Source organism: Desmodus rotundus, chromosome 5 (genome assembly GCF_022682495.2).
Source record: "Desmodus rotundus isolate HL8 chromosome 5, HLdesRot8A.1, whole genome shotgun sequence".
Lineage (NCBI taxonomy): Eukaryota > Metazoa > Chordata > Mammalia > Chiroptera > Phyllostomidae > Desmodus > Desmodus rotundus.
The window spans coordinates 4,079,352-4,100,408 of record NC_071391.1 but is presented as its reverse complement, the minus strand read 5'-3'; the positions used below and the strand labels follow the sequence as shown (position 1 = coordinate 4,100,408).

General features: G+C 57.4%; 2 protein-coding genes and 1 long non-coding RNA gene across 6 annotated transcripts in view; 1 reads left to right on the top strand and 2 right to left on the bottom strand.

Annotated features, from left to right (window-relative positions):
* The window catches only part of LOC128780930 (uncharacterized), a 37,967-nt gene that overhangs the window by 13,086 nt on the left and 3,824 nt on the right, over positions 1 to 21,057 (top strand). The gene's annotated exons all lie outside the window — the stretch shown is intronic.
* POLD4 (DNA polymerase delta 4, accessory subunit) lies at positions 1,710 to 3,496 on the bottom strand. 2 transcript variants are annotated; one of them, XM_045183323.3, is made up of 4 exons: positions 3,216 to 3,496; positions 2,881 to 2,970; positions 2,611 to 2,681; positions 1,710 to 2,193 (listed from the first exon to the last, which is right to left on the bottom strand). In XM_045183323.3, exons 1-4 carry the CDS (start codon positions 3,310 to 3,312, stop codon positions 2,113 to 2,115), a joined length of 339 nt encoding a protein of 112 aa, XP_045039258.1. In that variant the 5' UTR covers positions 3,313 to 3,496; the 3' UTR covers positions 1,710 to 2,112. The 2 variants fall into 2 exon arrangements, with proteins under 2 accessions (XP_045039258.1, XP_024429931.1); XM_024574163.3 differs by having other exon boundaries at positions 2,570 to 2,681; positions 3,216 to 3,492.
* On the bottom strand, positions 11,037 to 20,836 carry CLCF1 (cardiotrophin like cytokine factor 1). Of its 3 annotated transcripts, none has more exons than XM_053924516.1 (3): positions 20,656 to 20,836; positions 14,326 to 14,492; positions 11,037 to 12,469 (listed from the first exon to the last, which is right to left on the bottom strand). In XM_053924516.1, exons 1-3 carry the CDS (start codon positions 20,834 to 20,836, stop codon positions 11,975 to 11,977), a joined length of 843 nt encoding a protein of 280 aa, XP_053780491.1. In that variant the 3' UTR covers positions 11,037 to 11,974. The 3 variants fall into 3 exon arrangements, with proteins under 3 accessions (XP_053780491.1, XP_053780493.1, XP_053780492.1); XM_053924518.1 differs by lacking the exon at positions 20,656 to 20,836 and adding an exon at positions 19,983 to 20,112; XM_053924517.1 differs by lacking the exon at positions 20,656 to 20,836 and adding an exon at positions 16,234 to 17,634.

Below are 21,057 nucleotides of genomic sequence, written 5' to 3'. Positions count from 1 at the left end.
TCTTGATTCCCACCCCACCCTTCCCTTCCCACAATCTTTCTCATCTTCGTAATGGGAACTCTGTCCTTCCAGTTGCTCAAGCCAAAACCTTTGGCGGTATCCTTGGCTGCTTTCTCTCAAACCCCACAGCCAACTAATCAGCAAGTCCTGTCAGTCAGTTATTCCTTCAAAATATAGAAGGAGTCTGGCAATTCTTACCACCACCGTCTCCCTGCCCTGGTCCAGATCACCATCGCCTCTCACGAGGCCAACTGGAATAGCCTCCTGACTGGTTTTGCATCTTCTCCCAACCCCACGATCTGTTCTCCAACAGCCAGAATAATGTTTTCAAAACATGTTTGATTATGTCATTTATTGGCTTCATACCCACCAATGCCTTCCTCTGACTCAGAATAAAATCCAGATTCCTATCCTGGCCTGCAAGGCCCTGTGGGACCTACCTGCTGCATCTCTGGCCTCCTTTCCCATCACGCTCCCCTCGCTCCCTCTGCCCTGGCCACACTGGCCTCCATGCTGTTCCTTGGCCAGGCTGGAAACATTCCTGCCTTGGGGAGGGTATAGTTGTCGTTCCTTCTTTCTGGAACACCCACATAGGTGCAAGGCACACTCCCGTACTTCCTTTAGCTCTGCTTAAAGGCCATCTGCCATAGAACTTTCCCTGACCAGCTTCTCTGGCACTCTCTGGCCTCTCACCCCAATCTCGCTTACCATGGACCCCCCCTGCCTCCGACATATTGCTTATATGCTTGTTTTTGTCCACCTCCTCACCACTAACAACACCCAAGGGAACCTCTAGGCCCGGCACATCCAGGCGCTCAGCGGATGGGCAGGACATGGTATAGGTGGGAAGAGCTTATGCACATGGACCCCGTCTCTGCACCGCCACGTCCTGCTAGTGCTGCCAGGCAGCTTGCACAACCTCCCTGGGCTTCAGTTTCCCTCCTGGTAAAATCTGCCTTGAAGGCTTTTAAGGGAGTTTAGAGATAAAACATTTAAAGTCTTTGAGGCATGGTGAGTGCTCAACAAAATGGGGGCTAGAAAGATCACTTGGTCGTTCTCTAGGCCCGTTTCCAAGGAATTCATCATGCTTCTCTATCTGCCCCAGAATGGAGGGCTGAAACAGCAAACGAAGGTGGCATTGTGTGAGGGGTACTGATTACGTTCTCCACGCCATACTGTCCTAGGGTCCCCCAGACGTTGCTTCTGGCTCCAACCAGTTCTCCATGCCCAGCACTATCCAGTTTCCTCAGACATTGGCCATCTCTGAGCAGGTGCTGTGGGTTGAAACCCTCCCCCAACCCTGCTTTGAACCCTGCATGTGGGAAGCAGAGGTGCTTCCTGGGAATGCGTGAAACTGTCTGGACTTTATGAGCCATGGGCGTCATGGATCCTCTGACAAAGGACCTATTTTTGTGAGGGGGAGAACTCTGGGCAGGCTAGATGGCTGGTCTCAGGTTTTCTCCGGCTGGTCCGGGTAGATGACAAGAGTAGTTTCTCTGTGCACCACGAGGGGGCGCCAGAGGTTGCGAAGGGCTCGGGAGGACTTGTCCGTTGGGCTTCAAACCTGTCTTTCAGGGTTAAGGTTAGGCAGGGAGTGGGGTACACACACGCACGTTGTAAAAAAGCGTGCTGCTGGCTCTCTCCCACCTCCCAACTTTCTGCGTGCTGCCAACCCAAGCCGGGCCACATTAAGGGACTGGAGTTTAGGCTTCCGGGCTGCGTTATTTATTGATAAGCATTAGTGAACCCCTCGCCCTTTGAGCTGCACCAGTTCTGCCCTCAGATTCCTAGCCTTAGGTAGGGAGTGCATCTGCCTGAGTCTGCTCAGCTAAGGCTGTGCCTAAATTGCTACCCCACCGCCAGGATCACAGTGTTTGGGTCAGGGAGGTGTGTGGCAGGCATGGGAATCGTCACGGCTGGGTCCTTGCCCTCAGAGACCACCTCCCAGGCAGGAAGGGCTCCTCGACTCTTCAAGGGGCTCCAGGGGCCCGCTGGTCAGATGGAGGGCTGAGCGGGGAGACCTCCAGATTTAGCGTCTTTCCTTCCCTGCGAGACTCCTTCCTGCCAGACATTCTCCACAGCAGAGCTGAGCTGAGGGGCAGCAGTGGGCTCTCACTTGTGTCCTGAGGTTCTTGGGTAACCGGCAGGGGATCTCAGGTGGTGGTACCTCAAAGGGGGTAGAGATGCCAGAGGCTGCACAAGGGGAGAAGGGGGGAAGGAGAAACCAGAGAGAGTCATTTAGTCCCTTGATCTGATTTCAGCAGCACCAGTTCCTGGCCATGGCCTCTAGTCCTTGGTCATCCCCTCAGCACGAAATAGATAGTACCTTGGGCCTCGGTGTACCCTTCCCCCACCATTAGCTCAGAGATAAGAACTATTAAGGCAACAGTAATTCTGCCCTCCTGAGCCAGACAGCTTGTAGAACTTTCTTGCCTGCTCTGCTAGGCCCTCCAAGCCAGCACCCGTTTTCCTGCAGGTCAGGGCAGCCCCCACCCCCAGGGTCAGCAGACTGGCAGTGCCTGGAGAAGACTCTAGCTCCCCCGAAAGCCCTCCCTGGCCTGTCTCTGACCTGAACTGGAAGCGGGGATCTCCAAGGTGGGTTTGCAGCACCTGACGCACTTCCGGTGGAGGCTCCAAGCCCATCTGCTCTGCCCGGTGCCAGCGCTGCAGCCTCGTGATCCCTGCCAGGGAGGGAAGAAGGCCCTCGGTGGGTGGGGAAGAGTCCAGGCTACAGAATGTGTGTGGAGGGGTGGGGAGGGACACTCCCCAGGCTCAGAAGGCAGTGCCTGAGGGGGTCAGGCAGGGGCTTGGGTTGTTTCAGAGACATGTGGGTGATGGGACTGTTCCAGCACGTTCTCCGGGGACCTGAGGGGTTCTCACCTGTGCAGGGCCCATACTGCCAGGCCAGGTCAAACTGCCTCAGCAACTCCAGCTCCACTTCATTGACGCTCAGGGGCTGGATCTCTTCCTCTGCAACGACAGGCTGCTCCTCAGGCCTGCCCAGGACTGTGCCCTGCCGGGTGGGTTCCCTGCCCCTTGCCTCACAGTTGTCCCATGGCTCCTCAGCCCTCACCGCCCCTCTGCCTCTGTCTTCTGCTACCAGGCCTGGTGTAGGAGGCAGAGGACATACTTCCTTCCCCTTGTATTGCCCCTGTCCACCCACGTCCCATGTCCCTTGGTGTCCACTCCTCCCGCCCTCCCCACACCTCAGAGACCTAGCTCTGGTGCCAGCTTCCCCTTGCTGTGTCCAGTGGGGCCCTCCCTCCTCTTCACTACTGGGTAGGAGTCAGTGATCAGCCGCTTCCGGTCCATGGCGCCCACCCAGGCAGGCGGAGGAGAAAGACAGGCCAGCGGTCACGAGAGAGACAGCTGCTGAGGGAGAGAGTGCGAGAGGGCTGGGGCCAGAGAGCGAGCCTGGGACCAGCAACGGGCAGACAAGATGACCCAGACAAGCAGAGAGGAAGTCCGCAGTTTCCAGAGAATGACGTCTCTCCCCTTGCCCGCAAGCACGGAAACATCAAAGACCTAAGCCAATGGCAGGCTGCCTCAGAGGGGCGTGGTCTGACTCTAGCCAATAGCAGACATCACAGGCAGAGGGGGCGGGGCAGCTGCTGCAGCTGTGTCCCAGGGTAGAAGGGGTGAGGCTGGAGTGGGGGACCTGTCAAAACGCCCCAGACTGCACCACCTCCCCCTGTGCCCCCCCACCCCCGCCCCCGGCCTGCAATGAGTCTCAGGGGACTTACAGAGCGTTATCCCCAGCCTCTCACTTCCCGTTTTCCCTTCCTAGGCAAATGTTCTTTTCAGCCTCACTAATCCCCGTGGCAGGTTTGTAACTCCCCAGAGCTCAGCTGTAGCCTTCCACTCCCCACCCCCCACCCTCCCTGGCACACAGAATGTTGTGGGGCACGAGGTCCAAAGAGAGTTTGGGCTAATCCAGCCCTCTTCCCTGCTCCCACCCCACCCCCACTGGCCCCAGGAGAGCTGGCTGGAGAAACCCATGGATTTGGAAATCTCCTTTCTCACAGTCTGCGCCCAAAGATACTGCCCATCCTTAGTCCAGGCAAGCATTTGCCTTGTTAGCACTCCTGGGGTCCCACAGCCTGCTTCCCGCCGGCCCCACTAGTTAGGAAGATTCCACACTGAGCAGGAGGCCAGAGTGTGTTTGGATCCCCACTTCTTCACAGCAAAATCTGCCAAGTCTGTAGCACACTAACGTGAGTGTGTGCACAGAAAATACGAACAATAAACCTAACACCTATGTGGCACTTACAGTGTGCCACATACTGTTCCAAGCCCTTTCCCACAGATTCACTTGACTAAAATTGATGTAAAATGGTTCTCACAAGTAGGAAGTGCTAATAGTCACAGGCATTGTGGGGACCCAGTTAAACCACAGCCCCTCGATGCTCCCCAGGAGCTCACAGGCTGTAGGGGCAGGCAGATAGGACCCACAAGCTGTCCGTGCAAAGATGAAGTTTCTTACAAACAGGAGAGTGGGGAGAGGGTGGGTCAGGGATGGGTTGGACCACAGGGCTGGCTTAGCACTGGAAGACCTCCTGGAGGAGGCAGGCTGAGTAAACAGTGTCTCACAATTCTCCACCCATGACCTTTGTCCCTGCGCTCCTGTCACTGCTGACTCATCCCTACACCCCGCCTCCCCCTCACCAACTTCTTGGCAGCAGGCAAAAGTGCTGGCCACTGGGCATCTGGGAATGGGCACAGGGACCAACCCTGCTCTAATCGCCTTCTAGAGACCCCATCCGGTTCTCCCCTCCGGGGATGTAAGGGCCTGCTCAGAGGGCACTGCCTTCCTCCTCTTCCACTGCTCTGGAGTCTGGGTGCCCTGTGATAGGGGGAAGGTGGGCACAAGGAAAGAGAACACTTTGGAAAGTAGACTACCAAAAGGGAGGAAAAGGAGCAGGCCATGTCTTCAGGGGCCTTCTCCCGCCTGGTTCTCCCTATCTGCTTCCTTGAGGAAGGCTGAGTGGAGGAGTGCAAGGTCATGGCGTGCTGCGCAGAGCTGGAGGGCCCTTCCCTGCTTTATTGTTTGGGCCGGGCCTGATCTAATCCCCCCATCTGCCTTATGGACTGTGTGGGGCCCACACCGAGGGAGACAGGGGCCCTGCTGTGTTGGGAAGGAAGCAGGGAGGCCCTCTGCACCAGGCCCATGAAGGGCTTCGGTGTGGCTTCCAGTCAGGCACTGAGAACCCTGCGGAGGGATGGTGGGACTGACCACCCCTCCCCCAGGGGCCTTGCCACAGGTGTGTGGTACCCAACTCTTGAGCCCACAAAGCCCTGAGGGAGTAGGGAGCCATGGGTGGGGCAGATCCCTCCTCATTCCTGGTCCCTCCCACCCCTGAAAGCTGATAGCCGTGAGGCCCTGCCACCGCCCAGGGAGCGTGAAATGGGGTGTGCCACTGGGAGGCCACAGTGGCTCCTACTGCCGCCTGAACCTATTCCCTCTCCCCTCTGGCACCCTGACCATTCTGTGGGCACTATCTGGACCATCCCCGCCAGCTTCCCCCAGCTCTGCCTGGCTCAGACCCCACTAGCTCCTCCTACCCAGCCTGGAAGATGTCTCCCCCAGCCTTCAGCTTCACCCAGTACCAAGAAAGAGAATCAGCGCAGTCAGCTCTAGGGCAGCCCCCTAAGACTGGCTTTCCAGCCTGGAGCTGCAGGAACTCTCCACTGGCAGCATTGCCCTCCTCTCCTAGTCAGAGAGCTGTGGGATTGCGCTCCCAGGGCTCGAAGGAGTTGGCACCCTGGGATGTAGAACCATCCCTGTCCAATTGGCATCCTTCCCGTAATTGGCATCTGGCTCCCTAAAGTGCGCTGGCAACTAGACTGGACCTTGGCCTGCCCATCCTTGCATGTGTCTTTCTTTCTTTTACTTCCTCGATCTTGTCAGCCCTCTATCACCTTCCTTCCTGGAATCCCTACCCTACTCAGGTGGCCTTCTGGCCTATACCCAAAGCTGCTGTCCTGAGGACTGTTACAGTCCAGGCTACGGGCTAGAGGGCCAGGCCAGAGGTCTGAGCTGGGGGCTAATTCTCTGCCCTTTAGGGAATTTCCTGAGACCAGGGCCTATGTTACTATGTCAGCCCTGACCCCCAAAGGCTAGTGATGGACTTCCAGGAGTAACCTTTGCAAGGAGTATTCCCTTGGCCTGGGAATACTCAAGGTACTTGCTTCATAGTCAAGACCAAAGTCTTGGGGGAACACAAGAGAAAAGGAAAGAAAAGAACTGGAACAGGAGCCCAGAATCTTCCTGAGGGCTGAGGCCCACCCACTGACTGCTCCAAGGGGAAGGGGGATTAAGCCTGGCTTTGCTCAGACAATGTGGCAGGATAGGGGTGCCTCAGTACTGCACATGCGCCCTGAGAGCCTCTTCCCTTCCCCCAGCTCATGATGGAGCTTGTGGGGAGAGCCAGCTAGAGCTAGGAAGGTGGGGACAGGTAGAGGGAGGGAAGCAGCTGCCTGAGGCCCAACTGGCTGTGGGGCGTTGCCCGCTCTCCTTTCCTCTCCCCAGCACACCCCTTCCTCAGGCCCTCAGGCCCTGCCACCCACCCTGAGCTGGAGATTCTGGGCAGCCAGACTCACACCCCAAGCCCCCACATACTCACATACCCTGGGCCCCCTTCCCCACCCTGTGGGACCAAATTTTTTCAGGCAGCTCCTCCTAGTCCCTCACTACCCTCCCAAACAGCCCACCTCAAGCTGTTGCAGGTTCTCTGGCCCGTGGTCTTTAGAGGGGGGAGTATGGTGGAAGGCAAAGGTTCCCCTGGGTCTGGGTTTTTCTGCCACCGGATGTGTCTTTTGTCCTGTCCCAACCACCCACTCCAAACCTGTTCCCATCACCTCTTCACCTTGGCCATCACCACGCCTGTGAAGTTGGGGAGATTTGAGAAGGGGCCCTTCTAGCCATTCCTCGCCTCGGCCACCAGGTGTCAGACTTTGTCCAGCTGGGAGGAAGGTCCTAGTTAGTTTCAACCCTATCAGCCCTGCCTCAGAGATCAGGGCAAGTTGAGGAGGGGCCCTGAAGGTTGAGATGAGGAAAGGGCTGGATCTCTGGTTCTAAAGCACACAGTTACTTTCACTGCCCCCACCCCCACCCCGCTGACAAGGGCTTTGTCCACTGCTGGGAAATTGGGGGAACCAGGCTGAGTCAGGGAGCTCAAGAATTGAAGTGACAAAGGCATGGACAGTTGTGGCTCCAGAGAAGGGGGAGCTGAGAGAGAGCCGCCCATCAGAGCATTCAGCCAGGCCTGGGTCACTGGCCATTGCCCTTTAGGTTAAGGGGAAATAGGGCCTCCTTTGGGCCTTCCCCATTCGGGGTGGCTGGGGCTTGTGAGTGAGTGTGTGTGTGTGTAAGATGAACGCCTGAATGAGTCTCCTAACTTACCCAGGGGCCCTAAGTCCTGGATGTTGGGTCAGTCTTTGCAAAAGTGGGCATAAGTAGGAAAGGTATAACTACCTTCTGCCATGCTGTGTCAGAGCCCCTTCTGTACCCACTCCTAGGCCCCTGGAAGTTGCCTCCCCCAAATGACAGTTCTCATTAGAAATCTCATTAGAAATGAGATTTCTAATCCACTCCATGGTACCTGGAGATGACAGAGAGGAGAGCCTTTTCTCCCTCCCTAACACTACCTCAGCCTATCTGGGAACAGAAGAGCTTCCAGACAGCACTCTCTCCCCATTGACACTGCAGGGATTCCAAGTTCTTAGGGTGACCTCCCGATACCTGGGCCCCTGACCACAGGACATGCTTTACAGGTGGAACCTAAGACAACCAATGAAAACTCAACGCCTCTCCTGAAATAACTGTGACTGCAGAAGCAATGACAAACTCACTCACAGAAAAGCTTTATGACCTGTCGGTTACTGGGAGCTACCTGCCCCTTGGTCCACAGTACTAAACCCCAAAGCGGGGGCTCATGCCACCAACAGCATCAATAGGGAGCTCTTTGGGGGAGAGTTCAAGAACTCAAACTATGAAATGTCCTCTATGCCTGGGCTCTCCTCTGTGTCCACCGCCCCTGCCGTGATCCTAGGACACACCCTCTGCATCCTTAGCTGGAGTGAATGCCAGTGCTTCCCCCCACCCCGCCCTTCTCCAGGTCACTCACTCCTGTTTCCTTTTGCTACCTACGTGCCTGCACTGTGCTCTGTGAGGCTCACAGCCACTCCACAGTGTAATTTCTTTTTTAAAAAAATTTTTTAAAGAGAGGGGAAGGAAGGGAGAAAGAGAAGGAGAGAAACATCAATGTGTGGTTGCCTCTTGTGCACCCCCAACTGGGGACCGGGTCTGCAACCCAGGCACGTGCCCTGACTGGGAATCAAACTGGCGACCCTTTGGTTTGCAGATTGGCACTCAATCTACTGAGCCCCACCATCCAGGGCCACGGTACAATTTCTAACCCTCTAGAGTCCTTTGTCCTGTGATTTGCTGTCATTCCTGTCTTGCCAGTCCTCAGCCTTGGGAAATGCCCTTTCCCCCCTCCCCCACCTCCACCCCCCACTGCCAGGCAGCTGGGCTTGCTAGGGATGGTAGGGAATGTCATAATCCATGCCAAATGGATCAGGGACCACAGAGTTGTGCTTGCTGATGTTACCAGGTTCCACGTGGCTGCCCAGAATCCCTTTGGATTCTCCTGTGCTTGCCTCTGATCTCATTCCTCCAGTCTCTCCCTTCTCCTCCAGCTGCCACCCCTCACACCTCAGTGACATGTTTAGGTTTCTTCTGTTTGAAAACAACAAAAGCAAACCAACCAAACAAACTTCCATGCTTTTGCTACCCTCCCTAGATACTCCCTTTACTGCCAAACTCCTGAGGAAATGTATTTACCCCTTCTACTTCTTCTCATCATCTCCTTCTGAATCTCACCATTTGATATCCGCCTCTCAGCTGCTCTTGCAAAGGTCACCAGTGACTTCCTGATTTACCAAAGCCAGTGGGTTTTCCTGTATCCTTTCAGTTCTTCTGGGGCTCCTGATCCTGTCAGCTGCTTCCTTAAAAAAAAGAGGAGCTGCTCTCCTCTTTTGCCTTCTCATATACCAATGGCTTGACACACTTTACATCAGCTCAAATCAAATTATGGAGAACTTCAGTCTGTGCCCAGCACTGTGCTAAAATGGTGTAGGGCTGCAAAGATGAGTAAACCACAGAGTCTGACCTTCAGACACTGCCTCCTTAAAAGGGAGATGGGCTCACCTAGCTATCCCTCGTCCTGCCCGTCCTCTGCGAGTGGGGTCAAATCCCACCTTCTACATCTGTGCAGAAGCATTCAGTGTGTTCACGACCCTGGAAATTCAGCAGTTATCTCAGACACTCGCTTGTCTCCCCTCTAGGGCTCCCAGACTAGCAGAACCTGCACCCTCACTCCTTCCTTGACATCCACAGTATTTTCCCTGCGTATTTCTGCACCTAATTAAGTTCTACCTTGGATTCTAGCATTTCTGGAGAGGGGGGCCCTAGTCCCTTTTCCAGATTGTTTTGTTCAGTACACTAATTGAACACCGTCTTTGGGCTGGAGCCCGAGCTGGGTGCTGAGACAGACAGATGGGAGTCTCTGATCTGCCTCCAATAAACTCGCAGTAGTGTGGGACATCCCCCCTTCTCCCTGTATTCTGTACAGCCCCCTGCCTGGTGCCTTACATATAACAGGCTGCTGCTCGTTTTGCGTCTGCATGGAGACAGCATAGATGCCCTCTCCTTTCTGTCTTGTTAGGCAGGAGGCAGGGCCATGCCTGGGCAGATGCCTCCGCCTGAAGAGCCTGGACCCCTCAGGGTGGGCATGTTCCCTCCAACTTGGGCCAGGTGACTCAGGGACACTCAACAGAGCCCGGCTTGCCCCACCCACAAGCAAATCCAATATCTCCTGCACCTGCATTCCGGCCTCTCCCTTTGCCAGTGTTTCCTGCAGGGACCTCCCAGTGCATGTCACACATGTATGCTTCTGTTGTCGTTTCAGGTGAGCTGGTCTTCTCTTCCCAGGTAGATCACGGGCTCCCCCGTAAGGGCAGGAGCCAAGTTAGGTATGGACTTCTTTTATCTTTTCTACACCTGTTAGCCTAGTAACGGGCAGATAATGTCTTTAAAATATTTGTCAACTGATTGACATCACTGTCACTTGTTAATCCCTTCGCTTAGAGCACCGCCTCCAGGAGGCCCTTGTAAAATATCCACGTATTACCTGGGAGCATTAGCCCATTAAGCGACCCAGCGGCTCTTCACTGGAGTGTATTGACATGCCATGTGCCCCAAGTAATGTTTACTAATCGCTGCTGCTGCAGCCAAGCATCTTAACTTTATTCTCTCTTGTCCTTCCCAACATCTTATAAGGGTACGTAATATGCCCATTTTACAGATGGAGAAACTGGAGAATGGAGAGCTTTAAATAGTTTGTCTGAGGTCATTCAGTTCATAGATTATGAAACTGGAACTTGAGCTTGGACCACCCCTTGCACAGCATCCATCCCCATCACTTGCACTCCAGTAGGAGTCTTTCTCTTTCCCACGAATCTGCGGTCTTACATCTGAGAGAAGGGAGCAGTCACAGCTGAGAATCACCTTGGCTGCGGTCTCTCGCCTTCCCTAGGAGAGGAAGGGCATTGAGAAACGAGGGTCACTGCTGAGGAGGGGCCCTAAGGCAGCCACAGATGCAGGTTCTGGGGAAACTGAGGGCTGAGTGTGTAGGCTGACTGCTTGGAGAGAGCACCAGAGGGACAGATAAATCGCTTTGCAGAGTGACAGACCTATGAGAACATTAAAATAATCCAGAGAGGTGAGGCAGACTGAGCCAAGGTTGGGAGAAGGGAGATCAACGACAGACAAGAAGGCATCTGGGAGGACTAAAGAGACGTGGCATTGATGGAGAGAGCTGGAGTGAAGTCTGCTGTGTACATGTCTTCCATGACAAAGTGGGGAGAGCCTCTTCCCCACACTCTGTGCATCTCCTGAGCTAACCTTTGGATTTCCAGGCCCTCCCAGCAGGCATGGGAGCCAGGAGGAGGGGCAGGGCCGAGCTAAGAGATGCTTCTGGGGCAAGCATTTTATTTGTTAATACAAGAATAGAAATTCTGCAATAAATATAATCTAATAAATAACATCTCCAAATAAATAAATATTAATACAACAAACAGAGTCATGAGTGGTTGGGGCTGGGGTGCAGGGCCTGGGGAAGCTGCCCCCACACCCCCAAAATGCTACTGCAATGTAAACTTTCAGGAAATCCTGTGGCTGTGGCTATGATTGCCCTCCCCAGGCTGGGCAACCCACAGATACCCTGGAAAAGGGGGTGGAGAGGAGGCACCATGATGCTGGCAAGAAAATTCCAGACAAGGTCCTTCGGTTGCCACCCTGTGCCTTGGTGACCCCTGGGTTCAGTCTGTCCCTGCCCCTCTGCTTTCAGTATTTCCTCCATGGCAGATCCCACCTCTCCCATTTTTAATCCCATCTCTTCCTGTTTAGACTTGCCACTGTGTTCGTTTCCTGAATTGAGTGTATGGAGTTAATGGGGGTAGGGGAACAACACCCATCCAAGGAGAGCGGGGCAGCAACGGGCTTCACCCAAAAAAGGCACATGCTGTGGTGGCCCCTCCCTGCCCTACAGGCATGCCTTCTGGAAGTGCCACTTGAGAGGTTCATTGGGCACTGGCAGGTGGTGGGCAGGAAGCAGGAGGCTGGGAGAGCCTTCACACCAACCTGGACCACCTTGGGCTCCCTTGAGCATTACTTCCTGTAGAAATGGGACGGGACAGGGCCTATTGCACCTCTTCCCCAGACCTGCAGAACTTTGGGAAGTGGGGAGGGGATGGGCCTTATTGCATCACACCTTCCTCCAAGTCCAGGAAGGGCCAGAGGCTTCCAGCTTCTGTCTCCTGGCTCAACAGGTGTTGGCATACAGGTTTCTCCCTCCCAGAGTGGGAGCAGGGTTGGAAGGGGAGGGGAAGAGGAGGTGGTAAAGGTCAAAGATCAGAAGCCATGGGCCTCCAGGTGCAGGGTGACCGCAGCTGCCGGAGGCTGTATCTTCTTCTTGAGCCGGTTGAAGTCCTTGGCTGAGCGCCACAGCCAGGTCTGCAGCTCCTTCAGCAGCCAGAAATCGTCCATCTTCTGGAGGAAGTCACTGTGGGCAGGGCCAGGGGCCCAGGCGGGCTCAGCCCCAGGCAGAGGCTGGGGTAGCGGGTAGCCCAGAGCTGCCATGACACCTGCAATGCTGCCCAGCAGGCCCTGGAGGCTGGTGCAGAAGTGGGCCAGGCTGCGGCGCAGCTCAGCAGCAGCAGCCTGGCGGTTGAGGCCGCGCAAGTGGCACAGAAGGTGGCTGTAGGCCTCGTAGTTCTGGGTCAGCCGCAGTTTGTCATTGAGGCTTCGCCACACTTCCAAGTTGACAGTGGCCCTGGGCAGAGTCTCAGCCCCCAGCCGAGGTGGGTTGAAGTCAGGTTCGTTGAAAGGGGGGCCCAGGTAGTTCAGCTGTGGAAAGGAGAGGGCAATGGGGAAGGAGGAGGGCGAAGCAGCCAGCTTGCTGCCACCAGGAGGAGATACCTGTCCCCTAAGCTTCTACTTCCTGTGTCCCCTGACACTGGCCCCATCTCTACACCAGGCCTCTCTGTTCACAGGCCAACCCTAAGTTTCTCCATGGATGTCGTTTGCATGGAGATGACTGCTGAAGCAATGAAGGTAACAAGCTCTCCTATGGAGGGGTGTAGAATGAGGAAAACTGAGCAGCAGATACTCAGGGAGAGCTCACCGATTGGTTGGGTGTGCAAGCCTCCAGAGAGCACCCACCCACCAGCGAGGCAGGGCAGAAGAGGAAGAGGAGCCATGGGGACCCAGGAGGCCAGACTGGAGAGGTAGAAGGTGGACCAGGACAGTGCAGAGCCAAGAAGAGCAGTTCGGGAAGGCAGCAGTGCTCAGCAGTGTGGCTGTAAAACAGAGAGCAAGGGCAGTGAGCCTCAGAAAGTGTTATTGGGTTGGGCAAGAAGGAGGTGCCTGACAACCCTGGAGAGAGCCGTCTCAGTGGCTTGGAAGCCAGATTGCAGGGGGTTAAATAGTGAGTGGGTGGAGAGGAAGTGGAGGCAGAGGGTGTAGACCACTCCTTCGAGAAATTTGGCAGGGAAAGCCAGGAGAGAAAAAGGGTCGGGAACTAGAGGGGGTAGCAGAGTCAAGCAAAGGTTTTCTGGACAGGAAAAGCAGGTCTAAAGGCGGAGGGGCCTGTGGGCATCAGAGTTCCATTTTTCTCTTGACATGCCCAGTCTCACCAGCTGAAGGGCTGTAGACAGAAGGTACACACTAACTCCCAAGGAAAGGCTCAGCCCATAGGAACAGGACTGCAGTAAGAAGAAACTGAGGCAGTCTCAAGAGTTGGGCTGGAGGAAGGGTATGGAAGTCAGTCTAGGGAAGAGGACAGAGCCCTGCCAATCCCCGGGGGAGAAGCCTGGGGCCCAGGGAAAGGGCTGAGGGAGACAGTTCAGTGGGGAGAGAAAGGGAGAAGAGAGGGGCGAGGCTTGGGATAGGCAAGGGCCCAGGGGGAGGTTCACACGCTGACAAGCACAGAGACAAACTAATTTCCTCGGTGTATCCTGGGGCTGGAGCCAGCTCCCCCGCCACCCTCCTCCCCTTTCTTTCCCTGGCTTCAGAGTAGGGTCTGGGATGTGGAAGAGGAACACGGGAAGAGGGGGCCAGTTCCCCATGGTCCTTGCTAACTCTGACCCTCCTTCCTCCTCTCCTGGGTTCTCTGAACACCTCTGGACTGCCCCCAAATTCTTATGGCAGAACTTCAATGTACACCCTGAGCCCCCTGCCACTACTGGCCTGGGTTCCCTGCAGCCCCCTTTCCTCAAGTCCCCCCTAGGAGGCCCAGTTAGGATGGGAGAGGCAGACAGAAGGGAGGCCCATGGGTCCAGAGCAGCAGGGCCCCAGGTCTGGGGCAGAGACGAGCTGGAACACAGGCATGGGAGGTGGGGCCCCTCCATCCCCACCCAGCCCCACCCGTGCAAGAGACACCACAACACGGTGTAAACAGAGGAGACTTCCCCGGCCCCCAGGGGGAGGCGGGCGGCTGGGCAGTCAGCCAGTGGGGCAATGGGCCAAGGCGGGTGCGAGGCCTGCCCACATGCCTAGTCCTGGGGCCTGGGATGGGGAGGAGGGGGCACCCTAGAGGGAAGGGCAAGAGATAGGCCAGACGAGGAGACTGTTTTGAGCCAAAGGTCCCTTCCTCATCACCCTACATTCATCAGGACCCCTCCACCATTATGTCTCTCTTCCCCCAACTCCTCTTCTCATTCTTCACCCAATTCCTAGACCCCTAAGTTGCCCTAGATACTCACGTAGGTCCCAGCCAAGGTGCGGAGTTGGTGCTCCAGGTATCGGGTGAGGTCATAGGTTTTCTGGATGGAGGGACCAGGCCCTGGGTCCCCTGTGCGATTGAGGGCTGGCACTGCAGGGAGGTGCCAGAGCACGGTGCACAGGCAAGCTATCATCCCCCACGAGTCCCCTGTGGACAGGATGGGCAAGAAGCATGAGGGTGGGTCTGGCCTTTTAGAGGAAGCAGCTGGCAGCCCCTCAGGTGTCTGTCCTCACCTTGGGATGGGAGGGAGGGGTGAGGGTGGGACGCCAGATGGGAGGCAGGGGGGATGGAGGAAAGGAGCATTCCTGGCCTGAGAAAGTGTGTGTGTGTGTATGTGTGCTTGTGTGTGTAGGCATGTAAGTTATACATGTTATGCTAGTAGATATTGGAGAGTATATTTGTGGGTCAGCTAATACTTGCTGTATGTGTGCCAACATGTAGGTGTGTGTACAAGGAGGGCCAGGCCTAGGAACACAAGTCAGCATTCCCATGTTCCAGGTGTACCTCAGCCTCCCCTCCTAGCGTCCCACTGCAGCTTGGGGGAACCAAGGGGTGGGAAACAGCACATGTCAGAGCTGCCAGCTGCGAGCAGTCGGCCCTGGGAGGGATGCAACAGAGAGGCTGCCCCCTGAGAACAAGCAAATGAGTCCCAGCCAAGCTATAGGAGGCAAGATATAGGGTCAGACCACTGGGGTCAGGCTGAAGGACACAGCGCTGCCTCGTGGTCAGTGGTGTGGGAACATTCTAGGCTATGATCTCTGGTGTGGAAGTGTGGGATGGGATAGAACGCTCACTCTCAGGGACGGGCTGCAGTGTGGAAGTTTGCCCCATTCTTATCTGGGGCTTTAGGTGGGGAAAAGTTTGACCTGAACGAGACTTTCAGTCAGCCTGCAGGGGAGAAAGAGAGGGAGGAAGAGAGGGAAGGAAGAAGGGAGAGATAGGGGAAGAAGGAGAGAGAATGATGTATTCAATGAATTGGGCTTGTCAGCAGATGGTGCTGGAGAGTTTGGGCAACCTGGGATGCCAGAGGCCAGGGGTCAATGCTGTGAGAACAGACATAGGCAGTTGGGAAACATGATTTTCCCAGCTTTTAGGTGATATCCAAGGTCAAGAGCACCTGGCCAGGATTCAGTGGGCATTGGGACTGGGTAAAGGCCATTAGAGTTAGGACGGGGTAAGGCTGTAACTGGCATTGGGTATAGGTTATAATGCTTTAAGGACTGGGTTACTTTTAAAGTTCCAGGTTAATTTATTGGGATTTGGCTGAGTGAGTGTGGTTGAGGTTTCTGTCCAGCTGGGGGATGTGGTTAGGTTTGGGCAGGCAGAGGGTTGGCTGGGACGAAGGTTTGTGAATGTGTTGATTCAGATTTCAGATGCGCGGTGCATGCCACGCCGTAAGAGCAGGCTGGTTTGGATTTTGAGCTTGGGTAGGTGTGAGATCATGAGTGGTTTTTTTCTTCTAAGTTATGTTTAATTTTTTTAAATTTATTGATTTGAGAGAGAGAGAGAGAGAGAGAGAGAGAGAGAGAGAGAGAGAGATCGGTTTGCTGTTCCACCTATTTATGCATTCATTGGTTGATTCCTGCATATGCCCTGACCTGGGATCAAACCCGCAACCTTGGCGTTAGACAATGCTCTAACCCACTTAGCTACCTGGCCAGGGCCTCTAATGTATATTTTATACTTTCAAATTTTCTGCAATGACATATGTTGTTTTGAGAGAAATAATTTGGATATGGGTTTAACAGTTTAACTGTACTCAGAGTTAGGACAGGTTCGGAGTTAAGACTAGGTTACGTACACAGTCAGTCAGAATGCTTGATCAGGGCTTTAGAGAGGGTAAAACTCGGCAGGATTTAGGATTCAAATCGTACAGAATGTCTCTTACAGAGTGTAGCGTTCAGCTGGGGACTTCCCGAAGTGGTCAGTCTTGACTCTTTCAGACGCTTGACTGGCTGGCTTTACTGACGGAGCGTGGGAGTGGGGGTCCTGCTAGTCTCAGGACCCCGCCCCCTTGGGTGCAGGGCTCTTGGTCTGAGAGGGAGTGTGTGCATGCGCCCACACGCATGTGTGTTTTAGGACAGAGAGCAGCGTCAGGCATGTAACTGCTCCCTGGGGAGACAGGCTCCCCTTTTCCTCTTCCCCATGTGCAGCCTATACCTTCCCTTCTGAAAATTCCTTTCCTGGTTCGTTCTTTCCATCTGAGCTCTTGCCGACTCTCTGAGTTCCTTTCTAGTTCCCGTTCTTCACATCCCAAGACAACTGCAGGCCCTTCTCCTCTGCACAAAGCCTTGGGCTACCCTTAGCCTGCATATCTGACTGAGTCACCCCCAAGTTTCTACTTGGGGACTGGCTGGTTAGTTCTGGAGGTTGGAGACCTGCTGAGGTGGGTAGCGGCATTACAGCCTCAAAGTAGATTCAGGATGGAACCTGGCCTGGCTAGCAGTTAGTGACGATGCCAAGGGTCCTGGCTGAAGTGGTAACTGCGGAGCTGGGCTTGCCTCTTCACCCCACCACGCTCCTGGCTAACTCCCTGTTAGACAGGAGTTCTGGGACAGGGCTCTGCTTATCCCACAACCGGGGGGGCGGTGCAGTCAGGAACCCCACTACAGGTCCTGTTTTCTCCCTCCCCTTCTGGGCCCTGTGGGACATCCCTGGGGAGCACTGGCTCCCTACACAGGGACAGCAGGGGAAGAGGGGGAGAAGCCTTTGGATAAACAAGAGCTAAGTCATCTGGGCAGAAAAACGGCTCATGAAATTAACCAGACGAGGCCGGTGTTTCCAGGAATATTTCAGTTCTGAGGTAACTGTCACTGCAGGCTGGGGGGGGGGGGGCAGGGGAGAGAGCAGAAGGATCCAACTGACTGACCCATGGAGAGAACCAGAAAGTGGGAAGGAGTCTCAGAAACCCGGAGGGAGAAGAGGCTAGGAGAGGAGAAATGGGACCGGACAGGGCTGTCCTCAGTTATGGCAGCTTCCACTCTGAGCAAGATGTTCCCATATCTCAGGCAGCAAAACCGAAAGCATCCCTGGCTGAGAACACCTGTGGTTTAGTTGTAAATCGCCAGCAGCCTGCCAGTGTCCCCAGGAGGGAGAGTGCAGTGGGCATCCTGGAGCCCTCATCTACCCCTCTCCTCTCCAGGCTTGTGGTGTGCAGGTGGACCTGGCCACTGTGGGCTGTGTCCTGGGCCCCCTCTCGCAGTCCTGGCTTCCACCCAGCCCCCGCCCCAGCTCTGCCTCTGGCTGCTGCCCACTGATTGTTTACATCCCGTCTTCCCCTGTGTTTATAAATCCGGCTGAGCACGTGAGGAGCTAATGAGTGCAGCTCACGTTTCCTGCTACAGCCCCCTCACCCCCCATCCTGGGCCCCGCCTGGGCCAGCCCCTAATTCCATCCAGATCCCTGGGCCCTGGTTCCCAGGGCCCCCCTCATGAGTACTCCCGAATGCACGTGTGTGCACATACATACACACTCAGCCCACGCAAGTGCATGGGCACCCTGACACACTGCACAGGCAGGCACACCCATGTATGGATGTCTTCAACCAGCTGCCCCTCAGTCCCTAGCCTAGATCCCCTAGGCGGACCTCATTCAGTGAGGGAGAGGGGCTCAGCGGTACAGATGTGGCAGGAAGGTCAGTGTGGGTAGGACAAGTCAGCCGGGAGACTGCACCTGGGATTGGTGGCTAAGAGCTATCAGCTGAAAGCATAGGATCCAGGGAGGCATCAAAAAGCTCTAGAGGTGTTGGGCGAAATGTGGGAGCCAGAAAGAAAACCTCTGCCCTCAGGCCAGACCAGGACAGCATTCTGGTGCCATTGGAGGGGGCTGTTGAGGGGAATTGGGGAAATGAAGCAGTTTAGGGGGTGGTGTGTCTACTGGGATGTGAGATCCAGGCACTGAGACTGTAAGGAAGGGCTTTGGGGGGAGCTTCCCAACCTGCCTTCCCAGGGAAAAGCCCACAGGAACAGCAGGACTTTCCTTGTCCTCTGGGCTGCCTGGCCGCTGTCCCCTCCTTGGTTCTCCAGCCCCCAGGCCGCTGAGAGGTGGCTTAGTGAGTGGGTACTCATGGGCCCCCGGATGCCGGGAAACCTTGCTTTGCCACCCAGCCATCAGGTGATGGGGCTTGCATGAGGTTCCCCAGCAGAACTACATGGGGCTCTGTCTCTGCTGTCCTCTTTAACAGCCCCTCCCTGCCCTTGCTTCCACCCGAAGGACAGGGGAAACAGGCCTGGGGAAGAAGCAGCCAGGCAGGCCAGCTGCCTGGTCCTGTGAAGTCAGTGTGGACACAGGAGTAGGGCTTTGGATGCAGTGAGAGGGTTCTGGGCCGTGCTGCACGGGGACCCAGGGGGTGCTCACAGAGCGCTGAAGCTGGGGGAGCTGGGCCACCAGCGAAATTGAGGCAGGGGGAGAAGTGAGGATACAACCCGGGTAAGTGTGAGCGTGAATTTCAACGGGTGTTGTTATCCAAAAGGCCAGGGAGGGGCTCAGAAGGACCGCAGGAGCCAGGGTGTGAACGAGCAGGTGGGATTGTGGGGAGGAATGTGGAGTGTCACTAACACACTAGCTGGTGCAGCAGAATGGTGTGCAGTAGTGCGGCTGGGGCAGCAGTGCCGGCTCCGTGGGGCGGGACAGGGAGCCATGACACCAGTCAGGACAGACTTCTGGGGCTGCTGGGTGACAGCCGCTGCCATCCCTGCTGGGTGCCCGTTTCAGCTTGGTGGAGTGCGTGGTTCCAGGGCAGTGAGTGTGCTGAGCCAGTGGTGGGAGGTCTGGTGGGTCAGGGGAGCGCGCCCCCGTGCCCCGCGGGGGGTGGGGGCAATGTGTGCTTGGGAGCCCAGGAGGAGTCTGCGGGTTTACTGAAAGCACGGACGTGTCCGTCTGGGTCCCGGTCAGAGCGCGCCCGACGGGGGAGTGTGGCCAGTGCCCCCGCCCACGGCCTCTCTCCAGGGCTCGGAGGGCTCCAGCCGCGGCGACCGCCAGCCCTCTCTCTGCTCCCGGCAGCCGCCTCCTACCCTAAGGGGGAGGGCCAGGCGGGGCGCAGGGACACTGGGACGGGGTCCTCTGGGTTTGGGGGTCCCTGGGGAGGACTCCTGGGGCGCCGTGGGCAATTGCTGGTAAGGAAAGTGGGGAGAGCAGAGATCAGGGGGCTCTGAGGGGCTCGGGGACGTGGGGTTTCCCTCGAGGGGCTCAGCCCGGGAACCGGGCAGCGGCGGCCGCTTGCTGGCCCTCCCCCCTCGGCGGTGACCTCTCGCTCCCGGCCCCCTCCCCGCGGCGGCGGCGGCGGCGCCTTCCCCTTGTGTGGCCCCGGCGCCCCCGGCCCCGCCCCCGGCCCGCTCCCGCCCGGTCGCTCCCTTCCCGTCGGCGGGGGCGGGGGCGGGGTCCGGGGCTCCGGGCTCTGCCGGGCCGCTGCCCCTTCCCGCGCGTCAACTCCCCGCCCGGTCGCCCGCCCGCCCTCGCGCGGGCAGCCAGCGCCGAGCGGCCGGTGCCGCCGCTCCCTGGCGGGTGACGGACTTTTCCCCGCCCGGTCCGGCCGGGCGGCGCCCGCCCCCCCCCCCCCCCGGCACTAATCACTCCCAGGCCCCCGCGGGCCGAGCGGAGGGCTCGCGGCAGCCGCCCGCCCCGCCGCCGGGCCCCTACCTGCCGCCGGCTACCCGGCCGCGGGCAGCGTGGTGAGCTCCGGCCGCGCGGACGCAGCCAGGAAGCCGCGAGTCCCGCCCGCGGCCCGGCCGGCCCAGCCCGGCTCGGCTCTGCCCTCCGCCTCCTCTCCCCTCTCGCCCGCCCTGCTTCCCGCCCTCTCCTCCCGCCGGGCCGGGGAGGGAGAGCGGCGCGGCCCGAGGTGTCGGCCTCCCCTCGCCTCCCGCTGGCCCGGCCCCGGGCTCCCCTCTGCCGCCCTCCCTTCCTCCCGCCCCCCTCTTCCTCTCCCGGCCCCCACCTCCCCGCGCTCCGCGTCTTCCTCCCGCAGCCCCGCTCCCGCCTCGGACTCGCTCTCCTCGACTTGCGCGCGGGGCTCTGTCCGTCGGGATCGGCGGGACCCCGCCTCGCTGGGGCTCCAGGTGGCCGGCTCCCCAGGTCTGCGGGTCGCCGGGACTACCCGCCGCGCTCCCTGCGACCTCCTGGCCCCGCCGAGCGGACTCCAGGAATGCCGTCCCCGCCGGGCCGCTCTCGAGGGCGCCCAGCCGTGCCTCCCCCGGCCTGAGCCTTGCTGGCGGGGCAGCTCCCGGCTCCTCGGCTCGGGGCTCCCGGGGGAAGGACGGAACCGGATCTCGAGGCTCCTGGGTGGGGGCCGGGGCCTCGGACGCCTGGCTCCTACCTGCTCGGAGGTCCATGGGGCCAGGGGCCGGGCCGGCCGGGCGAGGCTGCTCTCCCGGAGGCTGGCGGAGTGGGAGGGCGAGCCGCGGCTCCGGCGAAGCTTTAATAATCCCATCCGCCAGGCCCACTCGCAGGTTTTTTTCGCTCGGTTTCGGATTTTTTTTTTTTTCAGTGTGGGACATTCTGCAAACTTTTTTTTTTTTTTCTGACGTGTAAAGCTGTAACCACAAATTGTAGCGGCCCTCCCTGGGGTGGGGGGAGGAGGGAAGGGAGGGCTTCTGGGGCTCCTTTCCCTCCCACTACACCGAGGGGGGGTGAGGTGAGGCGAGGCTGCGGTGGTACCACCCTGGGCCTCCTGGGGGAGGAGGTGGGGAGGGCATCAGTCCGTCTGCAAACTCCGAGA